Source organism: Peromyscus maniculatus, chromosome 10, assembly GCF_049852395.1.
Source record: "Peromyscus maniculatus bairdii isolate BWxNUB_F1_BW_parent chromosome 10, HU_Pman_BW_mat_3.1, whole genome shotgun sequence".
Taxonomy (NCBI): Eukaryota; Metazoa; Chordata; class Mammalia; order Rodentia; family Cricetidae; genus Peromyscus; species Peromyscus maniculatus.
The window spans coordinates 5,589,079-5,605,262 of NC_134861.1; the positions used below are offsets into that span (position 1 = coordinate 5,589,079).

Here is a 16,184-nt window from a genome sequence, read left to right on the forward strand (position 1 = left end):
GGGTGGGAGGGGGCAGGGAAGAAACTGAGGGGGAAGAGAGCCCTGCCCCCTCCTCCTGTCTCCTATCCCAGCCTCCCAGAGGCTCAGCATGTCCGAGCTTGGCCCAAATTACAGGCGATTGGTCCCCCATTATTTCTCCTAACTTTTAATTTCTGCTTCCGAAGGATCATTGCCCGCGGTAATTGCAAAGGACCGTCCTTGTGCAGAGCAGGCTCCCGGGACCGCCGCCGTGGGAGGAGGAGAGCATACCCGCTGAAGCACGCGTCGGCGGGCGGCGGCGCACACACTCACACCCTGGGCAGGAGTTCCACCGCCGGGTCCCACCTGGGTCCATCAGAGGCGGGCCAGCTCATTGGCCCGAGCCAGAGGAGGAGGGAAACTCATGACCTTCGAAAGCAAAGCACTCCGAACCCAGGCTCGATCTTCCGAGGTTGTCCAGAGATTATCCAGCCTGTTCTGATAATATCCAGCCTGTGGACAAGACGTGCACAAATACTCAGGCCTCGAACGGCCCTTCTGATATCTTTGGGAGTGGGAAGGGGGTGGTTTCCGTATTATTTCTGGAAGAAACACATATTTTCCCATTACATGAAGGGTATCGATCTTTATGTAGGCCGTCTGCTATTTGTGCGATTTTTCAGTCACCATTTCGGGGGGCGGGGACCGAGAGGGCCGCCTAGCCCTCCTCATTTCGATTTCACTTCTAATGAGCATCACTCGCTGCAGCCAGCCCCGCCCCTTGAGGGGATTTCGTGCGGTCCCTAATTTGATCGAGCTAAGGGGGCGGGAGTCAGGGCTGGGAGGATGGAGGGGCAGAGATCCTGACTGGAGAGCTCCAGACACGAAAGACAGCAACCGAGGGCTGCGAAACCCAGACCCTGGGAAGACGCCCCACAAGGGGCTGAGGACCCTGCAGAGACTCAGAACCTGCAAGAGTCCCCACTCTTCCCCGTCCCAGCTGCGGAGGGCACGGGAGCCCAGAACCACGCGTGCCATGGCAGCAGGAGAGACCTGCCCCAGAGCGGTACCCTGAGCTGGGATGTCGAGGCCAACTCAGGGCTTGCGGGTTCACGCACCCGGGGGCCTCCGCAGCCCTCCACCGCCGACTGATCCCGCAATAATTTAAAAGCCGGCTGTCTCCTCCCCCTTCACTGAGGAGGCGGGCACGCAGTTTCCAGCCCCTCGGAGGCGCAGAGGCACCGTGCTGACCACGACACCCTCCAGCGGATTGTGTTGTGGCTCCCGGCAGGGCGTCCGTCTGTCTGGCTCTGCGGCTCAGTCCGTGTGTCCTGCACCGGGCCCGCCTACTCCGCCGGGGACCGTTCGCAGCCAATTAGGCGTGCGCGCTAACGAGGGTGGTGGAACCCCGCGGCGGCCTGCGGGCGCACGTGTGTGCGGCGTGTGGGCGCGTGGGCGCCTCCGGCGGGGCCGCCATAAATGCACTGGCCGGGCGCGGCGGGCGCCTGAAGCGGTGGCGGAGGCAACGCCGGGCAGCGTTAGCCAAGCGGAGCGCAGCGCCGGGACCAGCTGGGCTGAGGCTGATTTCGCGGGGCGCAGGGATGGGAGCCCAGTAGGCAGCGGGGCCCGAGCCGCCTGAGCGGCCCGAGGCCGGCATGAGTACCAGCGGCCCGGCGGCACCTGGGGACGTCCCCGCGCTGCCGCCGCCGCCGCCCGGGCCCGCCTCGGGGCCCGCACCGCCCGCTCCTGCGGCTACTGCTCGGGACGCTATGGACGGACGTGCTGAGCTGCCCATCTTCCCCCGGGCCGGAGTCCCACCGCTCGCGGCCAGCGACACGGCGCCCGCGGTGCCAGAGGGGGCTGGAGCGGCCCGGCCCGCCGCGCCCCCGCGCCCCACCTCCTTCTCAGTGTTGGACATCTTAGATCCCAACAAGTTCAACAGCAGGAGACGCCGGTGCGTGCTACTGGGCCCTGTGGTGCCCGCTACGTGTGCCCCATGCGCCCCGGCGGCCGCGTGCGTCCCGGTCCCCGCTGCCTCCGGACGCTCGCCGCGCGCAGAGCTGGAACGCCGAACCCTTGCCGTCGCCACGGGAGTTGCAGCGGCTGCGGGAGCTGAGCCTACAAGTGAGTATTAGGGGTGGACGCCAGGGGCAGGGCACTGACTGCTCCGGAATGTTTATGCTCCCGGGACCCCGCGGGGAGCTGGGCCTGACACACTCAGGCCAGGCTCTGGGGAAAGTTCGCAGAGCGCGGGGGTCCGCGCCCGGCGCATCCGTAGCCTCCTCCCGACCCGGACTCTAGGGCCCGCACTGCTGGACGCCCCTGGAAAGGCTGTGCTGGGCCAGATCTGGGGCTTTAGCGTTGCGACAACGGTCAAGGATTCGCCTAGCCAGTCTCTGGCTTTGGAGGGTAGTTGGTGCTGGAGGCGAAGGGACCTGCAGCGGCTGGCTTGGTGACTTACCCACCCCCACCGTGGCCTCCCCAGCCCCCCCCCTTTGGACAAATCAGACTAATTGTGACAAAACGCTGGTTATCTCTGGAAAAACAATTAAATCCCTTCGATTACAGTTAAAGGGAAATGTGCTTAGCGGCGGAAAGCGGCCGGTAATGGGGCGGCCCGCGCCCCCTTTGCGGTCGATATCCCATTACGGCGCATGCATATCTCTTTCAAGCACCTTGCAAACTCCCCCTGAACATCTAAATTATAGGGTCAAAATTCGGATAATTACTCGATTAAAACCTATTACACTTATTAGGGGCCGCTATTGATCGCGAATTGCATTCGACCAGCTCCTGATTGCTTTTTGCGCCCCTCCCCCGTCCTCCCTCCAACTTCCTGGCCCCTGCGCCTCGCACCGACCAGAAAGCTCAGGGTGGACCGGACTGGGGCCACCAGCTCTGCCAGCGCTTCTGCATTGACCTTCCATTCCTAGAGGGAGGAAGAGCAGGTTCCGCAGGCTGCAGTCGGACCCCTCCGGCTCTCCGCCAAGAGGCTGAGCTACCAGGACCCCGCGGCTACCTGCTTGGAGCTGTGTAGGGACCGAGCCAGCCCTGAACAGTTGGGGAGGGCAACCAGGCTGGGGCGTGGATGGCTAAGGGTCGCCCGAGGGAATAGTTGTCCTGCTAAGGCTTGGAAGTTGAGGACCTGACATTCGCAGGCTTCAGGCGATCTGGGTCTTTTGAATTCGGGGAGTGAATTGTCGTTTATGCTCCAGTATGTCGGAGCCGAGCCTTCAAGAGAGCAGAACCGGGGCACTGGGTTGGAAAGCTTGGAGGGCTCCTCTGGCATTTAAAGACCACCTGTGGGCGAGGGGCATGGATGGTCCTCAGATTCCTGCATAGGAAAAGGACGGCTTTCCAAATTTCAGAGACAAAATACAGTCACAGCGGCAGCTTCTGTCTGGGTTCTGCGGCACTGGTGCTCAGATCCTCTCCCAGGCGCCTGCGGAGTGGTTCACAATGCCCTTTTCCAGCCTCCCAACTCGACCAGCTGAGGGGAGGCTGGAGCCCACTAGAGACAGTGTTGTTGGGGAGCTAGATAGTTGGGGTCCCAAGGCTGGCAGGGGAGCCAGCACTTTTCGACGCCTAGTTTTCAGGGCCTGAAGCCTGAGGTAGGGACAGCTCCAGGGCGACTGATTTTGGTTCCCCCAAAAATGGCCTTCTCTCAGCCGGCCGACCCCACCCCAGGCCTCTGGCCCCTCCAGCTATTAAGTGTGCCATAATTGGCTAGCCCCGCGCCGTTGTAATTGGAAGGTAATATACGCCGAAATAAATTAAATGGACTTTAACTAGTTTGTACATTACACAAAATGAGTTTAATTAAGTTTGTATCTGCCCCGTGAATCGATCAGAGAGCTCTCTCTCCCCTGTACACTCCGAGGTCCGCCCGCGCACGGCAGCCCTAAAGGCGGAGGCGCGGACTGACGATGGGGTAGCAAAAGCAGCTTGCGACGACAGGTCCTAAGGAAGGAAGGCAGAGAGGAAATGCAAGCAGCAAGGAGGAATGGCTACAAGGAGGGAGGAAAAGAAAATCTTTGGGGAGGGAGCAAACGAAGAAGAGGGGAAAACCAACGAGATAAAAAGAATCTCGCCGGGAGGGAGCGGGCAGTGCGGCTGGGTGCCGGGCTGACCCTGTGTTCTCTTCCTTTCCGCCGCCCGCAGGTGCTGGAGACTCTTACAGGGCGGACGAGGCCGAGGCCAACGGCTACAGCAGCGGCAGCGGCCGCAGCCCGACCGCGGACAGCGAGGATGAAGCGCCGGAGGACGAGGACGAGGACGAGGCGCCCGAGGTGCAGGATGCTCACGGCACGGAGGAGGTGCGGGGAGGCAGCGGCGGCCTCGGGGCCCGCGGGTCGGGCTGCCCCGGAGCGGCCGAGGTCGAGGCTTCCCCTGTGGATGAGGCCGCAGCCCCAGGCCCCCGTGGGAACTCGCCCGCAGCCCCGGGCCCGCCTGCAACAGCTCCGGGAGCGGGGGGCGCGGGGAGCACCCCGCAGGGCGCGGCCGTGGCCACCAAGCCCAAGCGGAAGCGCACGGGCTCCGACTCCAAGTCCGGGAAGCCGCGGCGCGCGCGCACCGCCTTCACCTACGAGCAGCTCGTGGCGCTGGAGAACAAGTTTAAGGCCACTCGCTACCTGTCGGTGTGCGAGCGCCTCAACCTGGCGCTGTCGCTGAGCCTCACCGAGACGCAGGTGAAGATCTGGTTCCAGAACCGCCGAACCAAGTGGAAGAAGCAAAACCCAGGCGCCGACACGAGCGCGCCGACCGGCGGCGGCGGGGGCCCCGGTCCAGGAGCAGGGCCCGGCGCGGGACTGCCCGGCGGCCTCAGTCCGCTCAGCCCCTCGCCGCCCATGGGCGCGCCGCTCGCCTTGCACGGCCCGGCCGGGTACCCGGCGCACAGTCCGGGAGGGCTGGTGTGCGCCGCGCAGCTGCCCTTCCTGTCCAGCCCCGCGGTGCTCTCGCCCTTCGTGCTGGGCTCGCAGACGTACGGCGCGCCCGCCTTTTATGCGCCCCACCTCTGAACCTCGGTGCCAGGACCTCGGTGGGGACCGCACCACGCGGCCTCGCGGCCGGAGGACCTAAGGCGAGCGCGGCCGTCTCTTTTCTAAGGTTTCAGTCGTTGTTCTTGTATATAGCCGGTTCCTACAGAAGAGAAATTTATAAACGAGTGTGCGCGGGGGTCAAACGGGAGGCTCCCGTGGCCTGCTTCAAGCACTTTGCAAAACTCTTAATAAACCACAGGAAGCCACGCGGGCGTTTTCGAAGGCTCTGGCGCCGCAGGGTGCCGATCCCGCCTTCCTGGCCGCTTGGGTTCTTACCTGTCTGTGTGTCTACTTGAGTGGGGACTTCAGAGCGCTGAGCTCTGGTTTTCCTGTCAGTTTTAGTGTCCCGTGGCCAGTCCTCACTCGAGTAGCTTGTACCCAGGCACCCCTCTGTCTTGGGGCTTGCCCTTGGAGCTGGTGCAGCATGGAGCCGAGTCTCCTTCCCGCTGTCCCCGAAGGTGAGGCCCTTTCCCCTCTCCCTTCAGCCTGGCGCTGCTGGCCTCCAAATGGAGCCGCTCCACTCCCACCCGTTGCTCATGGTCTTCCACACCCGGTCCCGCCAACTCTCTCAACAAGGCTACTTGTGGATAGGAAAGACATCTCGCTGGCTTCCCAGAGGAGGAAGCTGGGCTCCGAGGGTTGGGGTTGAACTACCTGCCAGAGTGTAATAGCCAGACCGGAAGGCCAATGACCTGTTCTGGTGTGTCACTCTGCTGAATCATTTGTGTAAATGTGCATATGGTCCCCATGCACCGAATGCAAGGAGTCACCCGGTGGCTACGGTGGCAGGTGGCAGCTTGTTCCAGCTATGGAAGATTTTACAGACCTAGTAGGGGTGGCGACTGGGGATGAGGCAGGGGTTGGCATGTGGGGGGTTGGGAGTTGGGCAGGCAAATGTCCTTAGGTCTGTGCTAGGGTCTCTGACTCACCTTGGCAAGAACCGGCTGTGCCCCACCATGGTGCTTAGCCGCTTCTTCAGGGCATCCTCCTCCCGCCCTGCCCCACCCCGACCCCCACCCCAAGCACAGTGAGAGGAATCCTGACTCTAGTCAGTTACCTAGATGGGGAGTCAGGTTGAGAATGGGCTACAGTGACTGGCACTGGTGGAGAGTCCTCAGAATTGGCTTCATAGTTACCAAGAATCAAAGGGCAGGTAAGAGCCGCACATCTAGCCAGTCTGCCCCTTGAAGATCTCCCCAAGACTGGTGCCTCTGGCTTCCCCCACTTACCAGCAGAGACCTGGTGCCAAGTCCAGTCAGCTCACTTTCCACTTCCCAGATATTCTGGGCCTGGAATTTTCTGTTCTGAGCTGATGTTGTTTGCGAGTCCCTAAGTGGGCAGCAGGTCCAGCCTTCTAATTCGGCTGGATGACACCTGTATTCCTGGTGGTCACGGAGTGAGAGCCCTGCATGAAGTGGGATAATTTAACTGTGAGAAGTGATGGGTTGGGGACATTCCTGGCCTTGCTGCTGAGGAGTGGACCTCTAAGACACAGGTAGCTGACAAGGAAGCCCTAAAAGAGTTCAGAAGATTCTTGGCATCAAATCACCGCAGGCGTGGCCTGTGCAGGGGCTGCCCAGCCAGAAGCCACTCTCCCTGGATAGAGAGGTCATACAAGGGGCCTGCCCATCCAGCCCTCCCGCAAAGCTCAGAGATCTCTCATATGCCAACACATAACAATCCTAGCCCACACAGCAAGATGTCATGGAGCACGAGAAGGGGTGGGGTTGCCTGACTGCAAGCCTGCTCCGTGTCCATGCTCAGGGGTCCCTGTGTGGGAGAGGGGAAGCAGCTGCCAGAAGACCCTGGCAAGAGACTCAAGGTCGTATGCCAGCCTTGCTGAGCTCAGCTGGGAAAGCTGAGACAATCCAGGGCTCTGGAGCTCTCATGGGAAGATGACAAGGTAGAGCAGGTAGGTGTACTTCGCCGGGGGTCCAGTATTCTGCCATGTGATAATGAATTTTGGCTGGACTGGTCTCTTCACATCTGCCAAGGCTCAGTCCCAAATAGGGCTGCTTATACTTACGGGCCCTCCAACATCCACCCCAGGCTTTAGGACCGGGTAGAGAACATGAGTCAGGGACCATGAGGCTGCAAAGCAGTGAGCTCACCACACATAGCTCCTCCCTTCCATCTCTGGGTTCACTGCTGGCTCCTCACTGGTGTATGGCCACATGCCATGACACGGAGTAGAGGCTACTTCCTGGCATTCCCTGGGCCCCTGTAGTCTTTCTTGCTGGACTCTTGCTGTGTTTGGAGCCCTTTGCCTATGATAGGATATTGTGTGACAAAACTTTTTCTGGGGCAGTGCAACATATCTACTCACCCCAAATAGAGCTCGCATGACAGACCAAATTACAAATACCACCCAAGTCCAACTTGGTGAGACAGTTTTATTGGGGCTACTTATAGGAGTATGGGTGATGGGGTTATTTACAGGAGCAGAAATGACTCAAAGACAGTTGCATCACCAAGGGCCACTCCAGCAGGGACCACAGCTCACCAAGCTGGGAAACGGGGAGCATACTGCATGGCCTGAACACAGCTCAACAGGTTGAAGACTGGCCTTGCCAGGTGCCTCAGTTGGTTTAAACCTCTTCCAGGCTGCTGGACTGGTCTTCCCAGCTTGGCTCTTCAGCTTTTATTGTTTATTCTGGTAGGGAGGGGTTTAGTGAATCCGAATCCGGTCAGTTTCAGGAACTTCCTGAGGCTATTTTGAGTTGTTTGCCTTCCTGTTTAAATGGCTCCCTGCAGGATGGAATGTTTCAATGTGGAGGACACTGTTACACATCACAACTGTGGTCTTCTGTCTGCGACAGGAGTAGGTCCAGAGGGCAAGAGGTTTTTGGGTGCTGGGTTAGGAGGAGCCATCTGGGCCTGCCTAGTTCAGGCCTCTCAGCCTGCTTTCTCAACACATATCTGACGTCTGGTGAGTTTTTGGGTGCAGATTCTGTTGGCTGTTCTGGGGAGCTCTCCAGTTGGTCCTACGACTCTACTTTGGCCAGGCTTGGGGAGGCACACCAGTTTTTCTAGTTCTTAGTCTGGGCCTTGGGTGCTGCATTAGACTGCTGGCCAGCTGGTCTTTAGTCTTGCTGGCCTTTACCACACCCCTTTGGTGTTGGTGGTCGAGAAGCTGCCGGAACCCCAGGACAGGGAGTCTTCCTAGGACTTAAACTGCTCTGACCTGGGCAGTTCTTCTACACAGACTATGCCCATAACCCAGGGTATTCTCAAACTCAAAGTGGCAGTCCTGCTTCAGCCAAGGAAGTGCTAAGAATGTAGGTATGCCCTGTAACGCAGCTGCCTGTCTCCCACACGTGGTGGTTTCTAGCGACAGAGACTTGTCAATAGGAAGGCAATCCTAAAGGCAAAGCTGAACCAAGCAGAAACCCTGGAATAGGGAGGGCCGTCACCCGCACTCGGCCCCTTCCTCTCCGCCCCTAACCTCCTGTGTAAGGACTGCTGAACCCAGACACTGAGGAAGATCCCAGTCAGACCACACACATCCCTCTTCCCGACCCTCCTCGCCACCATCTTGCCCCTGTTCCATGGCCCCTTGGGTATGGGTTAAGATTGGGTGTGTTAGCTTCTGAGAAAAAACTCAAATGAAAAGAATTTGAAAAGAGACTATTTTCTCATGAGAGAATTGTGGCCAGTGGCAGCCCTAGGCAGATCGAACACCTTCATAGAGCCCTACGAAGCCCAGCTCCACCCACCTCTCTGCAGCAACATATTTGGGCTGGGCCTTCATCCTCACAAACCCAGGCATGCTCCAGCCACCATGTCCCTATTCTGGGCAGCCAACAGCAAGAAAGGAAGGATACCACTTCGTTATAAAACACTTTCCCAGAAACCCAGGCTGCTTTTGCCTCACTGGCTAGAGCTTAGCCATGTGGTCACTGAGGGAGGCAGGGAAATGGGGTCTTTCCCTAGGGTCAGGCCCAACAGTGACTGATGGGGGTTTCCCGCTCTGGCCCAGGCCACAGACCCGCACTGCCAGCCTGGCTGCCTTGGTCTTCCTCTTTCCGCTTGCATGGCTCCTCTCGTCTTGTTTACGATCTGTCCTTCCTGTCCACACTAGTTATTTACACTTTTTCTCCTCTGTCCCTGCATGGTGTCGTGTGGTAGTTCTTCCTCTTCAAAGTCTAAGGGTGTTCATCTTATCTGCCGTCCTGCTAAGGGAGGTTGTGGTCTCATCCAGACCCCACTCAAGGTGTCCCCAACAGCCAGTGGCCTTCACTACCCATCTCAGGTGCCCACCCTGTGCCACAATCCTCAGCCCCAGAAATGTCCAGGACCCACCACCTCCAGCTGTGCCTGACACCCAGCTGACCCTGACAAAGGCTGCCAGTGGCTTCAATGAGCTAGTGCATCCCCTTCATGTCTTCCTTGGTGTCTGAGTGCCCCCTTATGCCCAGTGGGTCATTTCCTGCTGGCTGTGACCAGAGCCTATGGTGAGCTCCTCAGGCATCCATTCTGGGTCATCTTGGGTCAGGTGGATCAGAGGGAACCCCCTCCCCCCAGCCCCAAGAGCAAGGATAACTTGGAGATGGGGAAGCTGGACCCAGCACACAGCATGGGGCAGAGGAGGTGGGATCAGGGAAGCAGGGCGCAGAGAGGAAAATCAGGGAGACCATCCCTATGATGGGAAGGAACAGCCATCGAGGGGAGGAAGCAGGAATGAGGCCTGCCCTGGCACCACGGGGTGTGCTCTGTCTGCACTGTGTCCCACCCCAGGACAGCCTGGCCTCACACAGTCTCAGGCCCTCCCCTACAGGATCCTGTCACCTTCCCACAAGTACACGTCCCGGATGTTTGCATTCCACAGCCTCCAGGGAAGTCCTGCATGGCAGCCACCTTTGGGTACAGCACTAATGGCACTGATCTTAGCTCTTCCAGGGAATAAAGACTAGGTTCTGGTGCTGATGTTCAAGGTCAGCTGGTAGAGTGCTTGCCTAGCAAACAGAAGGCCCTGGGTTCGGTCTCCAACACTGCTTAACTGGGATATGGTAGTGCATGTCTGTAATCCTAGGACTCACAAGAGGGAGGCAGGCTGATTCAAGTTCAAGGTCATGCTTGACTACATAGTGAGTTTGAGGCCAGCCTGGGATACATAAGACTCTGCCTAAAAAAAAAAACAAAAAACCCACGAAAAACCAAAAACAACTTAAGTTTTGCTTCTCAGACAGGGCTGCTGGGCAGTATGACTAAACTCCAGCCAAGCTGACACAGCAGTGTTTCCTCAGGCTGTGAGCAGCCTGCATGCTTGCCTGCTGTTCCACCGTCTGGAGACAGATACAATCCTAATGGTATCATGTGACCTCCTTACCGGCCAGCACCACCAGCACGATTTCTGACAAACATCCCAGAACTCTATTTTAGTTTTCAAACTCATTCTGACACTCATTTTTGCAAGTGTCTGTCTACTCTGCTGTCGCTGACGCCTAGCCAGTTGGGTCTGGCCAGCCCCAACACCCCCAGGCCAGCACCTGACTAGTGACAGCCCTGTGACTGCTCCTAGGATAAGGCCCAGAGCTCAATCTGGCCCTTGGGTGCTGGCAACTCTGTCAACCCTACTCACAGCCCTAATGGACATCGTCCCTGGAGCCTTCAGCTGGCTGCCTCTGCCTTCCCAAAAGCCTTGAGTCCCGCCTCTTCCCCTAGCTGCAGTCCACCCCCAGGACCCACAGCCTTGAGCAGGGGAAGAAGCTGTTGAATCCCAAGGGCCAGCAGCTGCCTTTCTCCCAGCTCTGAGCCTTGGACCCCCTTGGACCCAGGTACTCTGACCTGTTCTTCCCAACTCAGGGGCCTAAACTGCAGCAAATACACAGAGACTGGGTGCTGGGTACTGTGGAAGGCCCGTGGACAGTGCCCAGCTGAGCAGAAGGCCCGTGGACAGTGCCCAGCTGAGCAGCACCGCCCAGACCCTCACTGCAGACCCTGCCTTGCGCCCATCCTGCCAGCCACACTGGCAGATTTTTCTTAGAATAAAGTCAGGGAGACCCACTGAAAAAGAGAAGACGGACATCACCAGGCTGACCCAGGTAGTCCCGAGTCACACCTTACAAACACTCTTTCTACCCCATCCCTGATGTTGCAACTTTACCTCACGACAGAAATATACAAGAGCTCTCTGACCTAAACTTGTGTGACAAAGCTGAATAAATAAAAAGGCTGCCTGTACCCACCAGGGAGTCAGCCCAAGTACCAAACCAGAACCACTCAACTGGGACGTGAACCGTACACAGTACATACAGGTGCTCTTTCAGATCTGAGAGAAAGTGTACAAGGACAAGCAGCTAGCTGCCTGAATTGTAAAAATGTATCTCTTAGTTCATATTTTTTAGGCCAGTGATTTAAAGGGGAATATGGATACACAAAAATAATAGAAGAAAACAAGGAATGATCATGCTAACCCCTGGGCTCAGCAGTTCCAATTCCAGATTGTTGTGTAACTGCATGTAGCAATGGGTAAGGGCCAATGCAGAACAGCACATCCATCCTCACAGCTGTGTCCTGCAGGGAGATCCTTCTAGAAGATAGAGTGAGGACCACTGTTCATAGCAGTAACTAACAAAAACAAACTTTTCAAAACTCTGGCGGGAACAAAGGTTCCTAATAGCCAATCCCATGGGATGTTTAGTGAAGGATGGCTTAAGGGTAGGGTGCAGTTCATTGGCAAAACACACACACACACACACACACACACACACACACACACACACCACACACCATGTGTAAGGCCTTGGGTTCAGTTCCCAGCACTGCACACACAAATACAGCTGTTTCTGGTAGCACACACCTGTGATCCCAGTGTTCAAGAGGCTAAGGCAGGAGGCCCTTGAGTTCCAGGTCAGCCTGAGGTATACGGACCAAGACCTCGTCTCAGAAAGCAAAACCCAGAGAACATAAGCAAGTCCCCAGCCCAGCTCTGTCTGATTTCCGTGTGTGCTTGGTCATCATTGGCTCTGATGCTCCTCCGTCTTCTTCATTAGATGCCAAAACTTCAGCAGAAGGGCAGGGAAAACCCCCAACATGTTACTCAGCACACAGCTGTCCACACAAAACACACTTTCACAAGCAGCTAGTTGTCAATCACAGGATTGTTCCAAACGAGAAACACTAGAAATTGAGTGTTGGATGCCAACATCAAGGACACTCCTACAAGACAAGCTTTAACTCGAGAATGCAGCTTGTGGTTGGAGACTATGGTACCAAGTGCTTTTTTGGGGTTCTGAACTCAAGGATCTTGTGGAGGCAGGGAATTTAGGAGAGGTTACAAGGGATTAAATACTCACTCACACAACACAGAACCAGAGGGAACCAAAAGGAAGCAGCAGGTGTACGTCCACACCTATCAGCAACACTAGTGAATGTAAACAGATTGACAGACTCCTCTCGGGCTGCAGAAATGAGGGGAGAGATGAACACTGTCAGTCTACACGGTGGGCAGGAAACACAGCTACACAGACACCATGAAGGAGAAAGCGTGGGGAAAGATATGCCACAGAAGCAGTCATCCAGAGAGCTGAGTGGCTACACTATTACCGGAGGAGTGAGACTCCAGGCCAAAGACAAGGGTCCGTCCATTAGGAAGAAGTGGCCAGTATAAAAGAGCTTAACACGGGCCCCAAAATGCACGAGGCTGAAACTAACAGAATGAGGGCAACAGAGACAACAGCTGAAGATTGCAGCATCCGGCTTCTAAGGACAGATAAGGGAAGGTTGGCCAGCACACCAGGAGGGTGAAGTTTGCAGGCAGCAGAGCCTCCTGAGCAGCACCAGGACAGAACTAAATAGTGGCTGGTTCCCTGGCAGATAGGTCAGTGTGCTTAGGGTGACTTAAAATCATACAAAGTATAATCTTCAGTAAGAATAAGAAATCAGTAACGTAAGGGATGTCTCATATTTATGGAAATTAAACAACAAACTTCTAATCAATTGAGTAAAGAATAACTGAAAAGTTAGAAAGTTCTTTGAAATAAAAAAAGTTCTGGGTGTGGGGGGATATGCCTTTGAATCCCAGTACTTGAGAGAAGGAGGCAGAAAGATCGGGGTTTAAGGCTAGCCTGGGTAAGGTAAGACCTTGTCTCAAAAACAAAACAAAAATTTAAAAGACAAAAACACAACATGAAAAACCTTAAAAGATGAATGTAAAATAATGCTTAGATCAAAAGTTGTAGCTATAAATACATCTACTAAAATAAAGATTTTAAGTTAATAAGCTAATTGTTTCTAATTTAAAAAAATAATAATCATATCCAAAACAACCCAAAAGAAATAATTAAAGTCAGAAATCTATAAAATGAAAAAATAGAAAAATAACATGGAGCCAGGTGGTAGTGGCACACGCCTTTAATCCCAGCACTTGGAAGGCAGAGGCAGGCATATCTCTGAGTTCAAGGCCTGCCTGGTTTACAAAGTAAGTTCCAGGACAGCCAGGGCTACACAGAGAAACAAAGAAAACAAACAGACAAGTCTAAAACCAGATGGCTTTACTGATACATTCCACCTAATTAATTAATTAATACCAATTCTTCACTAACTCTCCTAAAATAGAAGAGAGAAAGGGACACTTTTCAACTCAATCTATAAGGTCAGAGGCACCCTCATTCCAAAGCTAGAACACAGCAGCACAAGAAAACTAGAGACCAGATGTAAAATACCAGCAAGGGATGAGCACATGAAAAGGATTAGACACCGTGAGCAAAGGGAGTTTATCCCATGAATGCAAGGTTAGTTTAACGTATGAACAGCATATAATATATCCAGTCTGTCTGGACAGTCACATGATCAATTCAGTAAGTACAGGAAAAGCATTTAGTAGTGAGGCAAAAGCATTTTATAACATTGAACCTTTTAAGACAAAACACTCAACAGCACACACAAAAGTTAACTCAAAATGGATTAAAGTCTCTACACAAACGGCCTAAAACTGTACAACTCTCTCAGGCCTAGAGTGGTAGTACATGTCTTCAATCTCAGCACTTGGGACACAGAGGCAGGTATATCTCTGAGTTTCAGGCCAGCTAGGGCTACATAGTGAGACTACGTTTCAAAACAAAAAAGGAAAGGAAAAATAATGACAAAAACCAGCTCTCAGAAGAAAATAGTAAATCCTTGTGGCTTGAAATTAGGCATTGGTTTCTTTGACATGACACCCAGACCACAAGCAACAAAAGAAAAACTAAAACGACTTCATTCATATTAAAAGATATGATAAAGAGCATCTACAAAAACCCACAGCTGATATCACCCTCAGTGCATGTGTGGGAGGTCAGGAGTGAGATGGAGATCTCAGCTCTGCTCACATCCATTCAACACTGGACTGGAGCTCCTGACCAGAGCAATTAAGCACAAGACGGGGAGGGGCAGGAGAGGGGAGTAGGGGAGAAAGAAAACATCTCTTTTCATGGATACCAGGATTGTGCACAGAGAATTCTGAGGAACACACAGAAATATACAAAGCTATTACAACCAACAGAAAAGCTTCACAAAGTGGCAGGATACAAGATCAAAATAAAAAATCAACTGTATTTCTGTACATTAGCAACAAATAATCTAAACAGAACTTAGAACAATATGTATAAAAGTGTTAAAGTACTTAGGAATTTTTTTAAATAAGTGACTTATAAAAAATGTAAAACACTGAAAATAAACAACTCAATTAAATGGAATGCTACCTAGTTCATGAATCATAAGTCTTAGTATTAGGAGGTCACAATTTCCCAAAGTGATATCAAATTGAATGAAATCCCTGTCAAAGTTTTACCTCCTGGGAGGTAGGGCAGAAGCTGAAAACTTGATCCTAAAATTCATTTGGAACTATATGGACTTGGAAAGGCCAACTCTAGAGACCTAACAGCAGGGATGCTCACACCTATCCAACCCAAAGCTTACCATGTGGCTACAGTAACTAAGGACCACAGTCTTGGCATTGCTATGGATGTCAATGGGAGAAGAAATAGGAGCCCAGAAACAAACCACAAGCCCACATCCAGGTGTCAACTTGACACAAGCTAGAGTTATCAGAGGAAGGAGCCTCAGTTGAGAAAATGCCTTCATAAGATAAGGTTCTAAGGTAAGCCTGTATTTCTTAATTAGTGATTGAAGGAGGAGAGCCTAGCCCTTTGTGGGTGGTGCTATCCCTGGGCTGGTGGTCCTAGATTCTCTGAGAAAGCAGGCTGAGCAAGCCAATGAGCAGCACCTTTCCATGGCCTCTGCATCAGCTCCTGCCTCCAGCCCTTCCTGAGTTCCTGTGCTGACTTCCTTTGATGATGAATTGTGATGTGGACACATAAGCTGCTTACTTTGGTCATGGTGTTTCATCACAGCTGTAGTAACCCTAAGACAATGGCCAATGGTTACGATGGTTAGCAATCAAAAGATGATGTAAAGGAAAGGATAATCTTTTCACCAAGGGTGCAAGGACAACCAGAGTCCTGAACGCAAACAATGAAGCTGGCCCTACCTTACAGCACACAAAAAAACTTGGTTCAAAATGGGTAAAACTTCACAATGTAAGCGTTAAAACTACAATTCTCAGAAGAAAGCCAGATGTGGTGGCACACTCCTTTAATCCCAGCACTCAGGAGGCAGAGGCAGGCAGATCTCTGTGAGTTTGAGGCCAGCCTAGTCTACAGAGTGAGTTCCAGCACAGCCAGGGCTATGTAGAAAGACCCTGTCTCAAAAATACAAAACAACAAAACAAAAATTTCAGAAGAACATTCACTAGGAGTAAATCTCTGTGACTTGAAATTGAGAAATACATACATTACATAATATATATATATATATGAGAAATGATACCAACAGCACAAACAACAAAAATAAATATATAAATGAACTTTATTAAAATGAAAAACTTTGGGGCCAGTGAGATGGTTCAGTGGGTAAAGGCACTTGCTGTTAAGCCTTCTGATCTGAGTTCAATCCCCAGGACCCATATGGTGGAAGGAAAGAATGACACTTTGAAGGCTGTCTTCTGATCTCCTTACATATGTGTATACACACACACACACCACACACACACACACACACACACACACACACACACACACACTGTAATTTAAAAAGATTAAGAACTTTAAAGGGTGAAAAAACAAGAAGAAAATATTTGCAAATTATATAGGGATGCAGTGTTTAGAATATCTACAAAAACGCTTACAAGACAACCCAATTGAAAAG

The 16,184-nt window shown here is 53.4% G+C and overlaps 1 protein-coding gene across 1 annotated transcript; it reads left to right on the forward strand.

Annotated features, from left to right (window-relative positions):
* The first annotated feature begins 1,613 nt into the window (after positions 1–1,613).
* Nkx1-1 (NK1 homeobox 1) lies at positions 1,614–4,976 on the forward strand. The gene is made up of 2 exons (XM_006973045.4): positions 1,614–2,082; positions 4,120–4,976. The coding sequence occupies exons 1-2, from the start codon at positions 1,614–1,616 to the stop codon at positions 4,974–4,976; spliced, it is 1,326 nt and encodes a 441-aa protein (XP_006973107.2).
* Positions 4,977–16,184: the final 11,208 nt, after the last annotated feature.

Excerpts from the sequence above, each read along its gene's own strand:
- Nkx1-1 (XM_006973045.4), top strand. The coding sequence starts at position 1,614 with ATGAGTACCAGCGGCCCGGCGGCACCTGGGGACGTCCCCGCGCTGCCG. Across the intron at positions 2,083-4,119 it reads TGCGGGAGCTGAGCCTACAA|GTGCTGGAGACTCTTACAGG; the intron begins GTGAGTATTAGG and ends CGCCGCCCGCAG.